Genomic DNA, 17,336 nt, shown 5'->3' on the forward strand with positions numbered 1-17,336 from the left:
AGAAGCTGGGACAAGTAACAGGAGCTCACTCTGTTCCGCGGCACTAGGGATTTGAACCGCCAAACTGCTGACTTTTCTGACTGACAAGCTCAGCGTCTTAGCCACTGAGCCACCACCCTACCATGACTGAATTCATATATCACACCGGATCAGGGTTGCTCAGTTCACACAGCACACTAATTCAGAAACCACAACAGTAAACATTGTGGATCCATTATTTCCCCTTTCTAGGGGAAATTTGCATTTATTTCTTGATTTTATTTATTGGTGATGGTATGGCCTAATAAGGCAAAACTATCACGGCCTAAACATACAGTAGATGGCACTAAGTAAGTACAACAATAAAGCAAAACCACAGACATTCAGACCTGAAAGCAACTTCTTGCATGATGGGGCAGATGACGGGGCCTACAATTTTTGCAGCCATCACAGCTACTGCCACTTGAATAAATGGGCTTGGTATCAAAGGACAATCAAGAGAGCCGCACAACTAGCATTACTGACTGGCCTCACCTTAAAAATGCCTGCTCCTCTTTGAAATACCTATTTGAATGTCTTTGAAGCTGGCAGCAGCAATGTGGCAGTAAGGCTCAAACGAACAAAGCCCATGCAAAATATCATAGCTGGAGAGTTTGCAGTTGAGGAACAGTTTACTAAATAATAACCCCATTAAAATTTATGAAATGAGCTAGAACTGAAACTCTCAAATGTTAAAAGAATAATTAGCCAAAGCAAGCCACAAAGCTGCCATACTCCAAAAACAATACAGACCTAATTTTTTTTCTACTTCACATGCAGATTGTTAAGAAAAGCACATTCTTTCCTTCATCCATCCATCCATAGCAAAACAGTTCGGGTTTCCATTTGAGAAATGATGTTAATTTGCCCTCTGGTCTAGTCATGCATTCCTCCTTCATCTTCTCTCCCAGCAGGAACCTTGCCACACCTCCACATACGTCTACACAAAGCCAAGACAGCTCATCATAACAGAGGGAGCAACCCCCTGCATTCTTCTGGCTGTCTCTTACTCCTCAGGGAATGATACAGCTTGAGCAATTATCAGTTAGAATATGGCTCAGTTCCCTGTAACTTCAGCTAAGGCAAAACAGCCTCCTGCTGCTTTTCTTGTGCACAGCAGAATAATCCATTCAAATAACACAATGAAAGAAAAAAAATGAAAAAATAAAACAGATTTACTGAACTATAAAAGCCGGTTGTTCTGATTACTTCTAGCTTGGCTTCGAATCTCAAGTTATTTGTTCAAAAGATTCCAACATCAACCATTTTTCAAAGGGCCTTGATGGGATTACATCTTTTAAATATGGAAGTTCTTGTTTCAGTCCCCAGTATTTCCATTTTAAAAAACGAGACAGCTATGCTGTTATGTAGCTGTCTTCTGGCATTCCCAAAACCATCATCATGTCTAGGATGACATGTGAAGAGAAAATGCTAGCTCTGCTCCTATTAATGATGTTCCAAACATCCTGTTCTCATAAAAAAAAAAAAAAAAACCTGACAGAGGAATACTTTTTATCTACTAGTATGTTCCTTCTAAAACAAAAGAAGCTAACTGTTGAATATAAGAACATTGTGTTATATGGAAGACATGGGTCTGGAAGCAGTTATTTAAGAACAGTGTGGTAAACAAGAACATACAAGGTCAAGTATGCCATCTATGGAATTGTATTCTCTTGTATTTAAGAGAGAGTGATTGTTTAGAGAGAATGAATGAGGACTGAATTGCAAAATTAATACACAAAGGTGGAATGAACAAATTGGGAGGAAGGAGACAACTGAAAAAATCACAGTTAGAGGAAGTTGATGAAATTTTTAAGAGGTGAGAAGAAGCAACAATGTTTTGTACAGACACAAAGTTATGAAGACATAAAGTGAAGGGTGTTCATAGGGGTGGTCCTCTTTCAACAACCATTCGTTCAGCAACCATTCAAACTTAACAACAGCATTGAACAAGTGGAAGTTACAATAGGTCCTTGTACTTAGGTTCGTCACAATGTCCTATAATTGAGATTTGTGACCTTCCCTGCTACCTTCTAACAAGCAAAGTCAAAGGAGGAGCTGGAAGGAAATGTCAAGTCACAGTCATGTGAGGTTTTACATGGTCAATGCTTAATAAGAGGAACAGGGACTGCTGGAATTGCCATCACTAAGCAACTCAGTCACCTGGTATTTTTGACACATGATTATATTGTTTAACAATGGAGTTTCCAATCCCAATTAGCATTCTTAAGTGAGAATTACCTGTACAGGTAAACGACTCCTTGCGGATTTTACTCCGCTAGTCATTACCAATTATAAAAGATACTGCTCATCTCCATTTCAAGGGTCATTGGACCAGCACTGTCCAAAGACATTTCTGCAGCCAACATGACATCATGTAGTACTGTTACCTTCCCACCAAAGTGGTACTTATTTATCTACTTGCATTTGCATGCTTTTGAATGGCTAGGTTGGTAGGAGCTAGGGCAAGGAGGTAGGGCAAGGACGGGAACTCACTCCATCATAGGATACTCAGGTCTCAAACCTGGGCTGTCAGCTTTCCAACTGACAAGCCCAGCTTCTTAACCTTTGAACCAGTGAGCTGTCTGTTACCTGTATAAACTAAATTTAATTCTTTTCTTTTTCTTTTGTCTTTAATTCTTTTATTCAGTACCTCTTATACTTTTTCTTTATTTCTCTCAATTTTCTGTACCTCTACAAGTAATGTTTATCCTAAAATGGAAGTGTGTTGGGTATGTATGGATTCATATGTTTTATTACTGAAAGAAAGGACAAACATTTGCATGTGTTCATAAAGAAACTCTGATTGAAGGAAAACTGAACAGAGAGTGCTTTTACTTACTGAGGATAATGATGACTGTCTTGATGAGGTTGATCATAGTTTCCTTGTAGCGTGGGTGAAATGTAGTATGCTTAGACATCCGAGCCATCTTCCTCTTGACGTAGATGAAAATGTGAGTATAGACAACCACCATAATGAGGAAGATAAAGAGATTGGAAAGTGCCCAGAAGGTCAAATACCTGCGGCTGTAGAGAGGTGCCATCGTAGAGCAATCATTCAGCTGACACAAACAGTGCCAGCCGTATGAAGGGATAAGACCCAATAGCAGGGCTGTTATCCAGATGCAGCCAATGAGAATAATTACCCTCTGATTGGACATCTTGCTATGGAGCTGCATGGTGAAGATTGTCTGGTGACGCTCCACTGCAATGGCCAAAAGATTGACTACTGAGGCAGTCAGGCTGGTGTCCAAGAGGCTCTGCCTGATAAACCAAGTCTTGAGAGAGAGCTTAGCTGTCCTTGGCCCAGTGTGGAACATCAGGAACATGTACGCAATCCCAGCAAAAAGATCAGCTGCAGCCAGATTCCCCAAGAGGTAATAGATAGGATAGTGGAATCGCTTGTTGATAACAATGGCTGTGATGACCAGCAAGTTGGTGAGCAGTACAATGATGCTGACTGTCAAGCCAAGGGCGACCACCAAAATATCCTTGGGTCTCCATTCATGGAATAGCTCTTTTCCACTGTTGTTATAGAAGAACTCTACTGTCATATTATAATAGCACACAGTCATCTTTTCAGTCAAGTCCTGATTGGGAGAGAGGGAGAAACGGAATGACACAATCTGAGCCTTTAAAGAAAGAAGAGAAGATAGGAGGAGAAAGAAAGAAAAGAAGACTTTGGTTTACACAATCTTCACTTTTAAAGAGAGGATAAAAGACATATCTAGCTAATGTCAAGTTCTCTGCCCACATTGCACTTAATTGACTCACCAATCTTCCACTAGGAAAATCCCAACCCATGATACAATTATTCCCATGATACAATTATTACCATATGTTCCAATTCACTGAAGATAACCAAATATTTTCTCTTCTACCAATAGTTGAGAATGATCTTGAAGAGCACCCACTTCATAAATATTATACATCTTCTATGCATGTAATTAGAGGAAGGAATTCCAATACTCTCCAGTTATGTATCTCCAATTAGCAAGGCTAATTGTAAGGAATGACGGGTGCTGTAGCCTAAAGGATTTGGAAAGTGCCAGGCTGCATACCTCTGCTCTGTCCAAGACTGGCTGTTGTTTACAAAAGCTTCTTATTTGTCAGGACAAAAACCGCAACATTGCCGGTGACCTTCAGAGAGCAAAAGAGAAAATAAATAAGAGATTTCCCACATCAGGGTAATGTTAATACAGGTAGAAACCACAAGTATCGGTTAGAAGTCTTCAACCTTCTTAGATTTGGGATACATGTTCTAAAAAACGTAGAACCCATTGTTTTCTTGTGAGGCCCTTTTTTTCCCTTTCCCCTTTTTCAAACCTTCTGGTTTTCTGAAAAGCAAGTAAAATGAAATTAAGATGGTGATAGTAACACTGTTCTGATCCAGCACAAGTGCTCAGTGAACAGACAAAAAAAAACCTGAATGCTAGTTAATTAACTCGTGCACCTTTTTGCCAGAGGTCATTCTTGCAGAAGTGTAAAACTCAACCCTCCTATATCAGGGTACAAGAAAATGTGACAATTAAATTCAGTCTCTTCTGTATGCTAATACATTATACAAGACCAAGTTTTAATAATCTATTTATACAGACTCATTAGCTCAGGAAATTTACTCATTATAATTGTGCAGAAATAAAAAAAATGGTTAAACATAGCTTCATGCCACCCTTTTGCTTTCCATCTTCCCATTTAAATCTTCTCCATGGACATAACCAGGTTATTAGTCTGCACACATCGTGCACCAAAACTCAGTTATTTTTAAGGCTTGGAAACAATTTGATCTTTGGAAGAGGCAATGGAGTAAATTAGGTCAAAAGGAAAAAGAGGATGGTAGTGGGTTTCACGTTGTTTCCTAAGAAAAAGTAATCTTGATAAGAGGAGGATTTTAAGAAAAATTAATTAGCCCCTGAAAAAGATACAACTAATTATTAAAAACAGCATAAATTAGCCAGCATATGTCCTGCTTTATTTTGTAGTTGGTCTGGAATGGATTTGGTTGTATCCTATCTCTCCTAACAACAGTTGAATGATGCACTGTATCAGGGGTCACCAACCTTTTGGACCTCAGGGACCACTAAACTCATAATTTTAAATCCCATGGATCAGAGACCCTGGGAAAATCCCCAAAAAAAAAGTCTGCAGAAAAATCCCCCCCCCTCTTTTTCCTACTGATCGATCATTCTTTATTTGGGATCACAGGATACCATCTCCAGCTCCATTCTTAAGGAAGGAAGGAAGGAAGGAAGGAAGGAAGGAAGGAAGGAAGGAAGGAGAGAGAGAGAGAGAGAGAGAGAGAGAGAGAGAGAGAGAGAGAGAGAGAGAGACTGACTGACTTTTGGCTCATGCAAGGAAAGCAGCAGAAGTCTTTCTTTTCTTCCCCAAACTCCACCAGAAATGAGTCTTTGTGAGACTTGTTGGGCCGGCGCAGCCTCTTGGAGCAGGATGTCTTGCAGGGTCCCAAAGACTTATTTCTGGAGGAGTTTGGGGGAGAGAAAGAAATACTTTTGCTGCTTTCCTTGCATGCAGCCAAAAGCAAAAGAAGAAAGAAGCAGAAAGAAGCATCCCGTGGCCAGGTCAGGCACGTGGGGCAAGTCCCCCCCCCCCACCTCGTGTTGTTCGCAATGCAAGTGATTCAAGCCTTGTGTTCCCACAGGCCATATGAGTGGTGCAGCCTTGTGTTCCTGCGCAGCCTGGATTAACTTCTCTGGGGGGTGCTTTGGGGATGACATTTCTCTGCGGACCACCAAAATTTTCTCGTGGACCACCAGTGGTCCCCGGCCCACTAGTTGGCGACCACTGCACTATATCTTATTCTGATAATTATTTAATAATGGATGTAATAGAATTAAATTTGCATGGACAAATGCCTAATGAGGTAGCTGATCCATGGGGTATATGCATATCATGTTTATTACATTCCATTTAGTATTAGCTCAAGCAGTTACAAGCAGCAATGCAATGCAATACAATATGTAAACACACAGACACATATATACACACATGTATTTGTGTTCAGAATAAATATTGCAGCTTTAGTTAACTCCAGTTAGAAACTGGGTATGTTATAAAATTTCCTATGATTTGCTGGAGACATACTGTAAAGTTAAGAGGAGAAGAAGAACTGGACACAGTGCTCCCTTCTCTGCACACACACACACATTTTAACAACAATTTGTTTTCTGTGCTTTCTTAGCTATCAAGCATTTTGCAACAGCTATGAGTAAAATTTCCTTCTTTCTTGATGCTAGATCATCAACAACCCTTTGCCCACATTAACAGACTGGAGAAAGAGCAGCATTTGTATCAGCAAGGCACTCTGTGTAATGCAGGCTACTGTGGGTAACAGGCATTGGTGTGAGCAAACTCAGCTGCACACGTTTGCACTATGCCTGCAAATTTAAGAGTTGACTATTGTAGGCTATAAAGAAAGCTTGAACCAAGAAAGGAGTAGAAAACTTCTGAAATATGATAAGGAGTCAGATGGCACCTTTTTCAATTAATTATTTTTATTAAAGGTTATAAACTGCCATGAGCTGCAGCTCATCATCAGATGCATAAAGTGGCTAGACTAAGATAAGGTTTAGATTAGGATTGCAATGAAAGGGGAAAATAGTTTGGTTATGTAGATGTAGTTTACAGGCATCTTTTCCAAGAAGGATTGCCAGTATCTTCTCAATTAGCAATTATAATGGGTTAAAAGGCTACTGTATTTGTTAAGACCTTCTGAGATTGCCTGAAACCTTTTGATTTTAAGGGTAGTTAAATAAATAAGTTCCATAGTGTTTTAAAGTCAGATAAAAAGTTGGGTATTTTTGGTCAATCCCAAAAGGTGCTATCAAACTCCTCCTAACATGGTCCTCTTATAATGTCAGCTTCTGAAACAATCTCAGCTTTCATTACAAAGAAAAAGAAAAAAAACAACTACCAGTTTCTACTTTGGGAATATAATGAAATTGCAGGATGTAAATGCCCAAAATATATCCATTTACAGCTGAAAAGAAATACCTAAAAGTACATGGACCAAAATGGTAGAGATCAGAGATGGCCTCCTCACGCTGTGAACTGTTTAAGGAAGGAAGGAAGGAAGGAAGGAAGGAAGGAAGGAAGGAAGGAAGGAAGGAAGGAAGGAAGGAAGGAAGGAAGGAAGGAAAGGAGGAAGGAAGGAAGGAAGGAAGGAAGGAAGGAAGGAAGGAAGGAAGGAAGGAAGGAAGGAGGGAGGAAGGAAGGAAGGAAGGCGAGGAAGGAAAGGAAGGAAGGAAGGAAGGAAGGAAGGAAGGGAAGGAAGGAAGGAAGGAAGGAAGGAAGGAAGGAAGGAAGGGCTTACTGATATCGATTACAAAACTCATCTTTCCCAGTGCAGAAATTAAATCAATTAGACCCCATCCCTTAAATATTTGTAGTGCAACTATGCAGCATTTCAGACTTTGAAATGCACTGCAGTACTCACATAGTGCTACTTAAATTTCCTTAAAACAGCTACATCTTTCATAAGATGCATGGCGGTTCTCTGCAGCTACAGCATGATCCTGGGGAAAAACACATTTAAACTGTTGCAGGGGAGTCCTATATGGGCACCCCCCGTACTCTCCAAAGCAGTTTTTAGCATTCTATAATAATGCAAAGTGCTGTATGCCTTTATTTCTAAATATCTGATAGACACACAAAGAACTCCAAGCCCATATTTATTGCTTTCAAAAAGAGAACAACTAGTACAGACTGATATAAAGTAAGAAAAGAAAAAAGGAAATCAAAGAGAAACGTAAAAGTGCAAGAAGGGGGGAACAATAGAGCTTTTGATCTTCTTTACAGCAATTATTAAGTCCAATTATAAATTTATGCCTTACTCTATGGTTGTAACATAACTCTTTTCTCCCTATAATCTATTCTGTCTAATAATCAAAATTGTAAACTTTGCCTAAATGTCTTAATCTCCAATTTTGCCTAAGTATCAAATCTGTAGTTGGAGGTAATCAACTAGACAAAGTGTTTTTAAGCCAAAATGTTCAGATTTGGAGTAGTAGTGGGGAAGCACATGAACAGAAGGATGTAGTTTGCAGAAATGAGAAGCTGATAGGAGATGAGGAATAATGGGGAGTATCACACTAGCCTTCACTTCACCCACTAAATTTTGCTGAAGATGCAGAACCCTTGGGATAAGACAGATGCCAAGCTGAGGGGGAAAATGCCCATATCTGATAAGAAACTGTTCCTCAGAAATATTTCCTCCCTAAACTGGATATGTAGGAAATGAAGACATTAACCAAAAGATTTTCTGCAACCACAGCTGCTCTGACTCAGAAAACATCAAAAAATAATGCTGCAAGTTTTGTTTATCACTCTGTAACGAAACTGCCATTCCAATACTTTCTCATGTATTTCAAGTTTCAACTACTACTGGCACTCATTACAAGTTAGTAACTCCAAGACAAATCCTTGTTAAAAGTCTCAAAAGGTGCAAAATATGCAAATGGAATGCTACTATTGCAAAAAAAAAAAAAAAAACTAGGTATAAGGTTTTGGCCTGAGTTCTCCTTTGTTAAGAATGAAATTAGACAACTGTAGACTAATTTCATATTGGACAAAACAAGCTAAGTGTAATTGCTATGTAGTTCTAGGAAACCTACAAATGAGTTCATGCTGCTTGCTAAGCCAACATTTGTGTAACCATGATTTATTGAACAAATTAGTTTGCTGGATTGATATACTGAATTAAGATAGAACCAGAGAAAGCACACAATAGATTATCATGATCCAGATCCATGACCCTGAACATTCCACTTCCAGATTTTATCTTTAAAAAGGGAAGTACTGAATTATTAGCATCTAAATCCGATAATCTCGTACCAATCTAGATTATTAGGAAAGTCAAGGATCTCAGGGTACAGAGTCCATAATTTAGTCATGTTGGTTAGGGGAACCAAGTGGAATCAACTACAGGTAGTCCTCAACCTACAACCACAATTTAGCCCAAAATGTATGTTGCTAAAGTGAGATATTTGTTAAGTGAGTTTTGCTCCATTTACAACCTTTTTTTTGCCACAGTTGTTAAGTGAATCACTGCAGTTGTTAAATTAGGTTATTAAGTGAATCCGGCTTCCCCATTGACTTTGCTTGTCAGAAGGTCAAAAAAGATGATCACATGACCTTGGGACACAGCAATCCTCATAAATGCATGCCAGTTGTCAAGTATCCAAATTTTGATCCCGTAAACCAGTGGTCCCCAACCTTTTTTGTACCAGGGACCAGTTTCAAGCACAAACACTTTTTCAAGGACCGGGGGGGGGGGCGGGGACAAGAATCCGAGTTTGGTGGTTTGCTTGCAGACGTTTCATTACCTGACTAGGTAACATCTGATGTTGTTACCTAGTCGGGTAATAAAACGTCTGCCAGCAAACCACCAAGTTCAGGGAGCGCCTCGGCCCTGCCTCCCTCAGCCCCATCCCTCAGGTGTCTCCCTCCCTCCCTCAGGTGTCTGCCTCGTTCCTCTCTCAGTCGCTCTCTCGCTGCTCCACCAGCCCAGGAAGAAACTGCTTCAAAGAAGCGGGGGGTGGGGGTGGCTTTTCCTGTCGTCGCAGCGCCTCCGAGCGCCCGTTTACCCCCCACCCGCCCGCCGCGCCGATTTCAGCCCACAGTGCTCCGTTCTGCCTGCCTGCCTGCCTTCTTCGTTTCGGAGCAGCTTCGGCTGATAAAAAGAGGCGAATAGTTATTATTCTCAGCCGAAGCTGCTCCGAAACTACCAGAAACGAAGGCAGGCAGGCAGGCAGAATTGATTGGATTGATTGGCGGCGGGGTGGGGGTAAAAACGGGCGCTTCGGAGGAGCTGCGGCGACAGGAAAAGCCACCCCCCCACGGCTTCTTTGAAGCAGTTTCTTCCTGGGCTGGTGGAGGAGCGAGAGAGCGACTGAGAGAGGAACGAGGCGGGAGGAAACCGAAGCCGCTGAGCCAGAGAGCAGGACAGGCTTTGGTTGCTTCCTCCCTCCCCTTCTCTCATTTGTGTCCTTGATCCCCGATCCCAGCAGCATTCACCGAAGGCGAAGAAAACCGCCATTTTTTTTAATTTTTTTTTATTTGCGGCCCGGTACAGAGTGCTCCACGGACCGGTACCGGTCCGCGGCCCGGTGGTTGAAGACCCCTGCCGTAAACCATGAGGATCGTACAATGGTAGCAAGTGTAAAAAATGATCATGAGTCACTTTTTTCAATGGGGTTGTAACTTTGAACACTTGTAAGTTGACAACTACCTGTAATTGCAATTTCTTTCTTTTGCCCAAGACAATGATACAATTGTATTGGGTAAGAGGAGTCATCCCAGAATCTGTTTATTCAAATTCTCCCTTGGCATCTGGCTGCCCTTGCTGAGTTGCCTGAGCTCTGGATGAACTAATCAGGTTATGAAAGTATATCTTGTGAAATTGTGAAATAACATAACATGTAAACAAATGGAAGACGGAAATTAAACGTTTAACTCAGGAATTCTTCTGTGCAACTGGATTAAATCTTTTAATTCCCCCTCCCACACACACACACCATGGTATCATTGGAGAACATTGCATGCTGGTTTCCATTTAAAATACCTGTTTTGACTGTCCAGAAATATATAGATTATTATAAGTGCAAGACTAAAAGGGTAGGAATCAAGCTTCACTTCTGCCATAGTTCTTTCTATTGGCTCAAGCAAATTCACAGTTTCCCCTAGAGCAGCGGTTTTCAACGTTCTCTTCACCACGCACCCCCTTTAAATACCTTTTGAGGCCATGGACCACCAAGATTTAACTCAAGATTTAAATCATAACATTTTTTCAAAGCTTCACAGACCTCTTAAGTCTACATCATGGCCCCACCAGGGGTCCAGGGACCACAGGTTGAGAACCACGCTGCCTAGAGGAAATATAGCCAATATGCTATAATGTGAATTAAAAGTGCAACAGGATTCTCCCAGTGATTGCATCTGAATAGTATCAGCGACATCAAACATCTCAAGACCATTTCCATAGCCATTTATACATTTTATTGATCAGATAGTTCCTTATTTTTGGATCACTGCCAGGAAATCTTCACCTACCCACCCACTTTATCTCTATACAAAATAACATTTTCAGAGTTAAATTCTGGTAAATAAAGGCTGTTAAAATAGACAGAGTCTAAGTTGACAATTCCACCCCACCAGGGTGCAAAATCGGTGTACGAATGATATGCCACGTGTAGTGTCATGTGTATGCGTCCCCAAAATTTAACTTTAACCCAGAAGAAGCAATTTAACATAATAATGTAGGGCAGTGCCTGTAGAAGCCGGCACACCTGGCCAAATGGCACTGGCTGCTCTTTCTCTCCAGCCCTATCCTGGGGTATCAGCTGATCCCCAACCTGAAACCCAAATAGGCATGTTTCCAAAATGGCACACCAAACCAACCCAGATCTCAGTGATGCATGCCATCTCACCCAAGGCACGAGGGAGGGCCTATTACAAGCAGGCTTGCCCTAACCTGGAGAACAAGGACACTGACAATCCAGATCAGGGCTCTCAACTAACAAATCTGCTGACTTTTCGTGTCCCCCAAGAGTCAGCTTCTTAGCAGGCATCTCACTCTGATTAAAGGGAAGAAAGCTCCTACAATGCATCTTACTCACTTCTTGTATAGAAGTGTGCAGCTTGTAACCGACCATTAGGACATACCCCATTTTGAAGCAATACTCATGGCCCTCTAAAGATGAACGGAGAAAGATAATTTTAAGCCCAGAATCTGAAATTACCTAATGGCCACTGGCTATGCAGTATTGAATTTTCTTTAGACATCTACTTTATTTGAGCTTTCTCTTTGGCAGGCTCTGCAATGTGCCACAACACAGTTTCAGTCAGCAGAAGAGCGTTGGCCATTATTTTACATCAAACTTCTTGCTTTTGTTTTTAAAGTGCTGAGTGAGTTCCGATGAAAATAACTAGAAAGGGCCAGATGGGTTATTAAGACTTGACCACCCCTCACAGGACTTTTAAAATCTATTCTCTCTTTTCCCGAGTTGGCACCCTCCAGCTGTCCCAGCACATCTGGAAAACACCAATGGGGGAAAGGTAGATCTTCCTAATGCCAATTGTAATCTCTTTTCTCTTTTGGACACGAATAATGCTGGACACGAATAATAAAAGTGGCTTTCCTTTGCAAAAGAGAAAAGAGATTACAATTGGTTCATTTTTCAGTGATGTCATAATGACAGCAGTTGTCAAAGGGATGTGAGTAAAGCCTGGGTTTGGTGAGGTAGGCAGATTTATTTTTAACTTAATATTGAATGGACAAGGGATTTTCCCCCCCTTAAACTAGTCTTCTAATGACCTTCTTTTTAATCCAAAGGGTCCTTTGGATGGGCCAATATCAACAATTCAGTGGGGAGGAAAGGACAGGTGAGTAAGAGTCTTCCCATAAATTTTCTTTCCCTCTTTACTACCTTTTCCATTAATGTAGTGGTGAAAAAAATAACAAACCTCCAGGACAAAAATCAGAATCTCTTTTTATCCTATTCATGGCTTTTACTTTAGGTCTCTAGACATCCTTATAGGATGGGAAAGCAAAATGCCAATCACGGTGAACACAACCAAGCCCAACCAACTCATTTCATAGCAAAGCGAAGCAAAAACGCGAACAATTTGCTAAAGAATTTGAATCTAAGACAGAGAAGGGGCTGAGCTTCCATTTCACAGAAAGTTAAACTGTGGAGGCTAAAAAAAAAAAAGAAGAAGCAATAAGTCCAAAACAATGCATCAGAAGCTGGAAACACAAACCGGTATTTCTGAACCTACAACCTTTCCAGCAGTGAGTCATTTCCAGAAAGGCATGAGACAATTCATACATAATTAATTTACATGTATATTGGAGCAAAGAATTTAGAGGTAGACTTCCCAATTGCTATACCCCTCCGCCCTTTTTTTTTTTACTAGCTCTACGGTATGATTCCTTTAGCGCGCAAGTAGCTTGTGGCTGGGTTTCCATTGTGATTTACCGAGAAGCACTGAAGGCACTTTCAAAGAAGTTTCATTGCCATATTCCTACACATCCCACATTTTACCCTGAACAGGTTTTACTGGGGTGATGGCAGTGGTGTTAACATTGACTTCATTTTCCCCGAACCTGTCAAACATGTTTAAGCAGAGATAGCCACAGAACAAGATGTACAAGACACCAGCGCTACTCCGCCCTCCACACCAAAGGACATTCCTAGTTTGTAACCAATGGCTTCGAAGCTTGAGGGACCCAAAACTTCAGCTGCAAAAAATGGAGGCAGAATAAATGGACAAGGAATTCAGATAACTCACCCTCCTTTGAAATGCAGGGAAGGCGAGATAAAAGTTGGAGTGGAGCCAGAGATTGTTGACAGGTAAATCCTTCCCTGATTGGCAGGGATGCCTGTCCTAACTTTGCAATTAGCAGCAGCTGACCTTGGGACTTAGGCTTAGGGTGGGGATAGCCACAAACAAGACTAGACTCAACAATAAAAGGATTTAACTGGTATGATAGGACAAACAAAGGAGCTGGAGCTGCTATTCAAAAACAGGCTGCTCAGTTCTAGCTTCTTAAGATGTAGTTGAAAAGAACAGACGGTTTATGGATTTACAGCAGGACTTGAATCCCAATGTGGCCAGGAGGAGTAAAAACAAAGAAAATTCTGGAGTTTATTTTTTGCCATGCTGGAGCACTGTTCTTATTCAATGATTGTTTAAAATTCTCTTTTTTTTTGAGGGGGGAGGGTTAACTCTGTACTAAAGTATTTCGAAGACTTATGTATCCAATCTATTTCTAGGATACTGGGTACTTCTTTGTATTCCTGGAGAGTACGAATACACAGTAATTGAAGGTTTGGGGCTTTTTTTACATCAATTGTTAATATTGCAGCTTCTTTTTTCAGGAGTGTGCTATGTTTGAGAAAGTTAATATTAAAATACATCTATAGATGTTATAAGCTCGTAACATTTCCCTGTATTTGTCTGACTTTATTATTCATGTGTTAAGTTTCTATAATTTTATACCTTTTTGCTATATACTTCTGTAAATAGGAAAAAGGGGACAATGAACATCCTTTTACTTTAAAAATGTTTTAGAAATAAAAGTTTTGGGGAGATATTTTTAAAATATGAAATCTTTCCACCCTTTTTAACTGTTCATGTATGTTTTGGAAACCTGTCATTTATTTTGTCAATAAATTGCTGTTTTCCAACCAAGATTTCATTGACTGCTAATTGTGAGGGTTTCTTTTTAATTATTATTCTCTGGTTTATTCATTCACCTTGTAGTAGTTCTTTCAGAGCCTTTCATGTCAATTTAAAAGTTGTTAGCTTTGCATAATTGTCTTTGTTCTGCTGCTTGATTAATATAAGATTAAACCCTAAGCACTAGAAAAAAAAATCTGTGTCAACATTTAATTATAGAATTGCTATAGGTAAAACAATGGCCTTTTCAAAATTAAATGTCTTATGTCAGGCTCTCCCGATGGAGATCCTAGAAAAAGTTTTTCACAGAATGGTAAAAGAATGATGAAACACTCTATTCAATTAAAAAGAATCCAATGATCAATGGAAAGATAATCTTTAGTTCTCTGAAAAAGAGAGAGGAATCTATGTCTAAATTATATTCGCAAGCTAGGTCATCCCATCCCATCCATTCTGAAATGCCGCCTATGTCATTATCCAAAATAAGATCAGTGAGAACAGTGGATAAATGTTGAAAATATGATTTGAATAAGTACTTAAGCCATTTATTCTTTAAAAAGACATCTAGAATCACAAACAATATTATTATGAAGAATTATAGCTACCTAGCAATTCTATAGTGCATTTACTTTAATATCCCAAATGTTCTATGTGAATTTTACAATCAATATAGAACTGGCCAGATGAAAATCAATCCAGTTTACCTGAGGTTTAAAATACTTGGCCAACACAGGTGGTGAATTGAATAAATGCCTCTGACATTTTCCCAGATCTCCTTACCACATGCATTATTTCATGACAGATGCTTATAAGTTAACAAAAAATAATGGTAATGAAAAAAACTGCTAATTTAGCTTAAAAATAAGTGTCTAGCTAGGGTGTGTGCGTGTTTTTTTTTCAGTTATTGACAGTAGAAAGTTGAGCTTTTTTTTCCCATAAGGAGGCTCTGGCTATACAACTTTCAATCCAGATATGCACAACACTTATTTAATAGACCTAAACCTCTCCCACAAACAAATATTGCTAACTTTGTGAAAACCAATCTACTTCCAACATTCCTTTCAATGTTTTTCCTTGCAAATTTTGTCATCAGATTTATACTGATTTATATAGAGGTAACCTTCCATTTATGTCTATAGTAGAGCCTGTCATGTCATGACGGTCATAAAGCAGGTCATCACTTGACCAGACCTGATTTTACAAACTATTTTGTGGGTTGTCATTAAGTGAATGCTGAGGTCTTTAAGCAAAGCCACTGTTTTCTACATCACTTTTTTTCCAGGAAACCGGAAGGCCATTTTCCAGAAAAAAAACATTGTAAAATGTGGTCACTTGACTATAAAGGGCCCTGTAAGCAGTCATAAATGTGGGCCAATTGTCAAGCACCCTCTAACTCCAGAAATAGGTCCAGAAATTGGGAGAGTTATCATAATTTCAAACGGTCGCAAAGCAACCGGTGGAAAATTAGACTACTTGTGCACGATACGGTACATGCAAACATGTATCCTGTACAATTTTATTTCAGCATTCCTGCTTGATAGCATTTGGTCAAATACAAAATGCCACTGTATTGTTGGTTACTGCCTGGTATTATTAGCATGCATTGATATTTTATATGTTTTGTTTGAGCAGCTGTCAAAGAAGTATTTCCATAATCTGCCAGTCTTCAAAGCATTGAGGAATTATAAAGCATACACAATTCAAATCTGGGGGTAAAAATGAACTTTCAAACTAATATGAAGCCAATGTCAACCCCGAAGCCATTTTCTTTCGCACCTTCAGGGCTGCCACAGCAGAGCTGGGTAGAGCTGTGGGAACGGGAGGGGGGTAGTAGAGATAGCTGGGGATCTGTAGCCAAAACAAAATTCTTTCCTCCGGGAACCAAGGACTTTCTCACCAGGTATTAGGAAGGTGAAGACTGGGACCAACTGACACTGGACTGTAACCTGATTGGACCATGTGATGGACTCATGGGGAGTGGAAAGAAAAAAACTTTACTTTTAACATGGAGAAAACCCGCGGGAGTTTAGATTTGGGTTTTCACCAGATGTGCCAATATGACATGCTAATAAATCTGTACTTTGAGGAACAAGCCTGCCTCGGGGGTTTGATTGTGTTGGGTGAGTTACTTGGAATCATGATAGCCAGATTTGAAAAGCTGAATGTTTGAGAGCATTTGTTTCACCCCCCAAGGCAACTACATCTGAAATACAGAGAAGTGTGAAACCAGAATGAAACTGACTTATACTATAAGGTACTGTACTTGCATTTATTTGGTTACACACCAGATGTTTGCTCTTTTGGCCATCTTTGAATCAATATATTTGTCACCTCAAATGTTGTGGTAAATAATGTTGTGGTAATAATCCATTTCTGCAAATTCCCTTGCCCCAAATATTAACTTTATCGTTAGTGTTGGAGATGGACAAGAAATATACTATTTATTTTTAATAATGAATATTTTCTCTCTTACAAACAAAAGGCTTCTACAATTCTGCAGATCATGAACTGCCCAGCGCAGGCCAAAGCCCTGAACAGGTTTTGAGCTCCTCCATTACATGACAAATCTGAATAAGTTTAAAAAGTTGCAAGTCCTTCTCTCAGCTGCTTGCAACATCTTGGGAATTGCAGCCTATGGTTCAAGAAACCCTGAACTAATGTTTCCAGTATCTTGGAATTCCTCTCCCTCAATCGTAGCTACTAGAGTGACATGTCTACCTCTGTCTTAAATCAATTAATGATTAAATTATGGGTGTATGGTTGTTTGAGGAGTTTCAGCAAAAGTATTACTATTAAAGGTGATAAATTCATCCAAGGCCTCAGTCTGAATCTGACAGATGATGAAGGACCATGGAGGATGTATTATGACCCAGATAATATTCACTACTGGCAAATGAGAATAGAATGTTCATTATGCAGGGTCAGGAATGGTTTTGTTGGCTTTCAAGAGAAATAATGACCTTTGATGATTTTTTTGGAAAAGCACATAGGCTTTTTCCAATCTAGTATCTTTCAAATGTGCTGGATTAGATACAGTGCCCCCCAACCTTTCGGGCACCAGGGACCGGTTCCATGGAGAGAGGTTTTTTGTGGACCAGAGGGGGCATGGTTTTGTGTGC

The 17,336-nt window shown here is 40.0% G+C and overlaps 1 protein-coding gene across 9 annotated transcripts in view; it reads right to left on the reverse strand.

Annotated features, from left to right (window-relative positions):
• Nucleotides 1–17,336, reverse strand: part of LPAR2 (lysophosphatidic acid receptor 2) — a 29,253-nt gene that overhangs the window by 9,489 nt on the left and 2,428 nt on the right. For 4 of the 9 annotated variants that reach the window (XM_087956565.1, XM_087956566.1, XM_087956567.1 and 1 more), the window contains exon 2: nucleotides 2,861–3,608. In XM_087956565.1, the coding sequence (XP_087812691.1) occupies nucleotides 2,861–3,593 (733 nt within the window). In that variant the 5' untranslated portion in view covers nucleotides 3,594–3,608. Of the gene's footprint in view, nucleotides 1–2,860; nucleotides 3,651–4,079; nucleotides 4,159–17,336 lie in introns of all 9 variants that reach the window. The other 5 variants (XM_026673825.2, XM_087956563.1, XM_087956568.1 and 2 more) reach the window with 3 other exon arrangements.

The sequence above is a fragment of the Notechis scutatus genome, chromosome 2, assembly GCF_049901735.1.
Source record: "Notechis scutatus isolate UNSWTSFEM ecotype Mainland chromosome 2, rNotScu1.2, whole genome shotgun sequence".
Classification (NCBI taxonomy): domain Eukaryota; kingdom Metazoa; phylum Chordata; class Lepidosauria; order Squamata; family Elapidae; genus Notechis; species Notechis scutatus.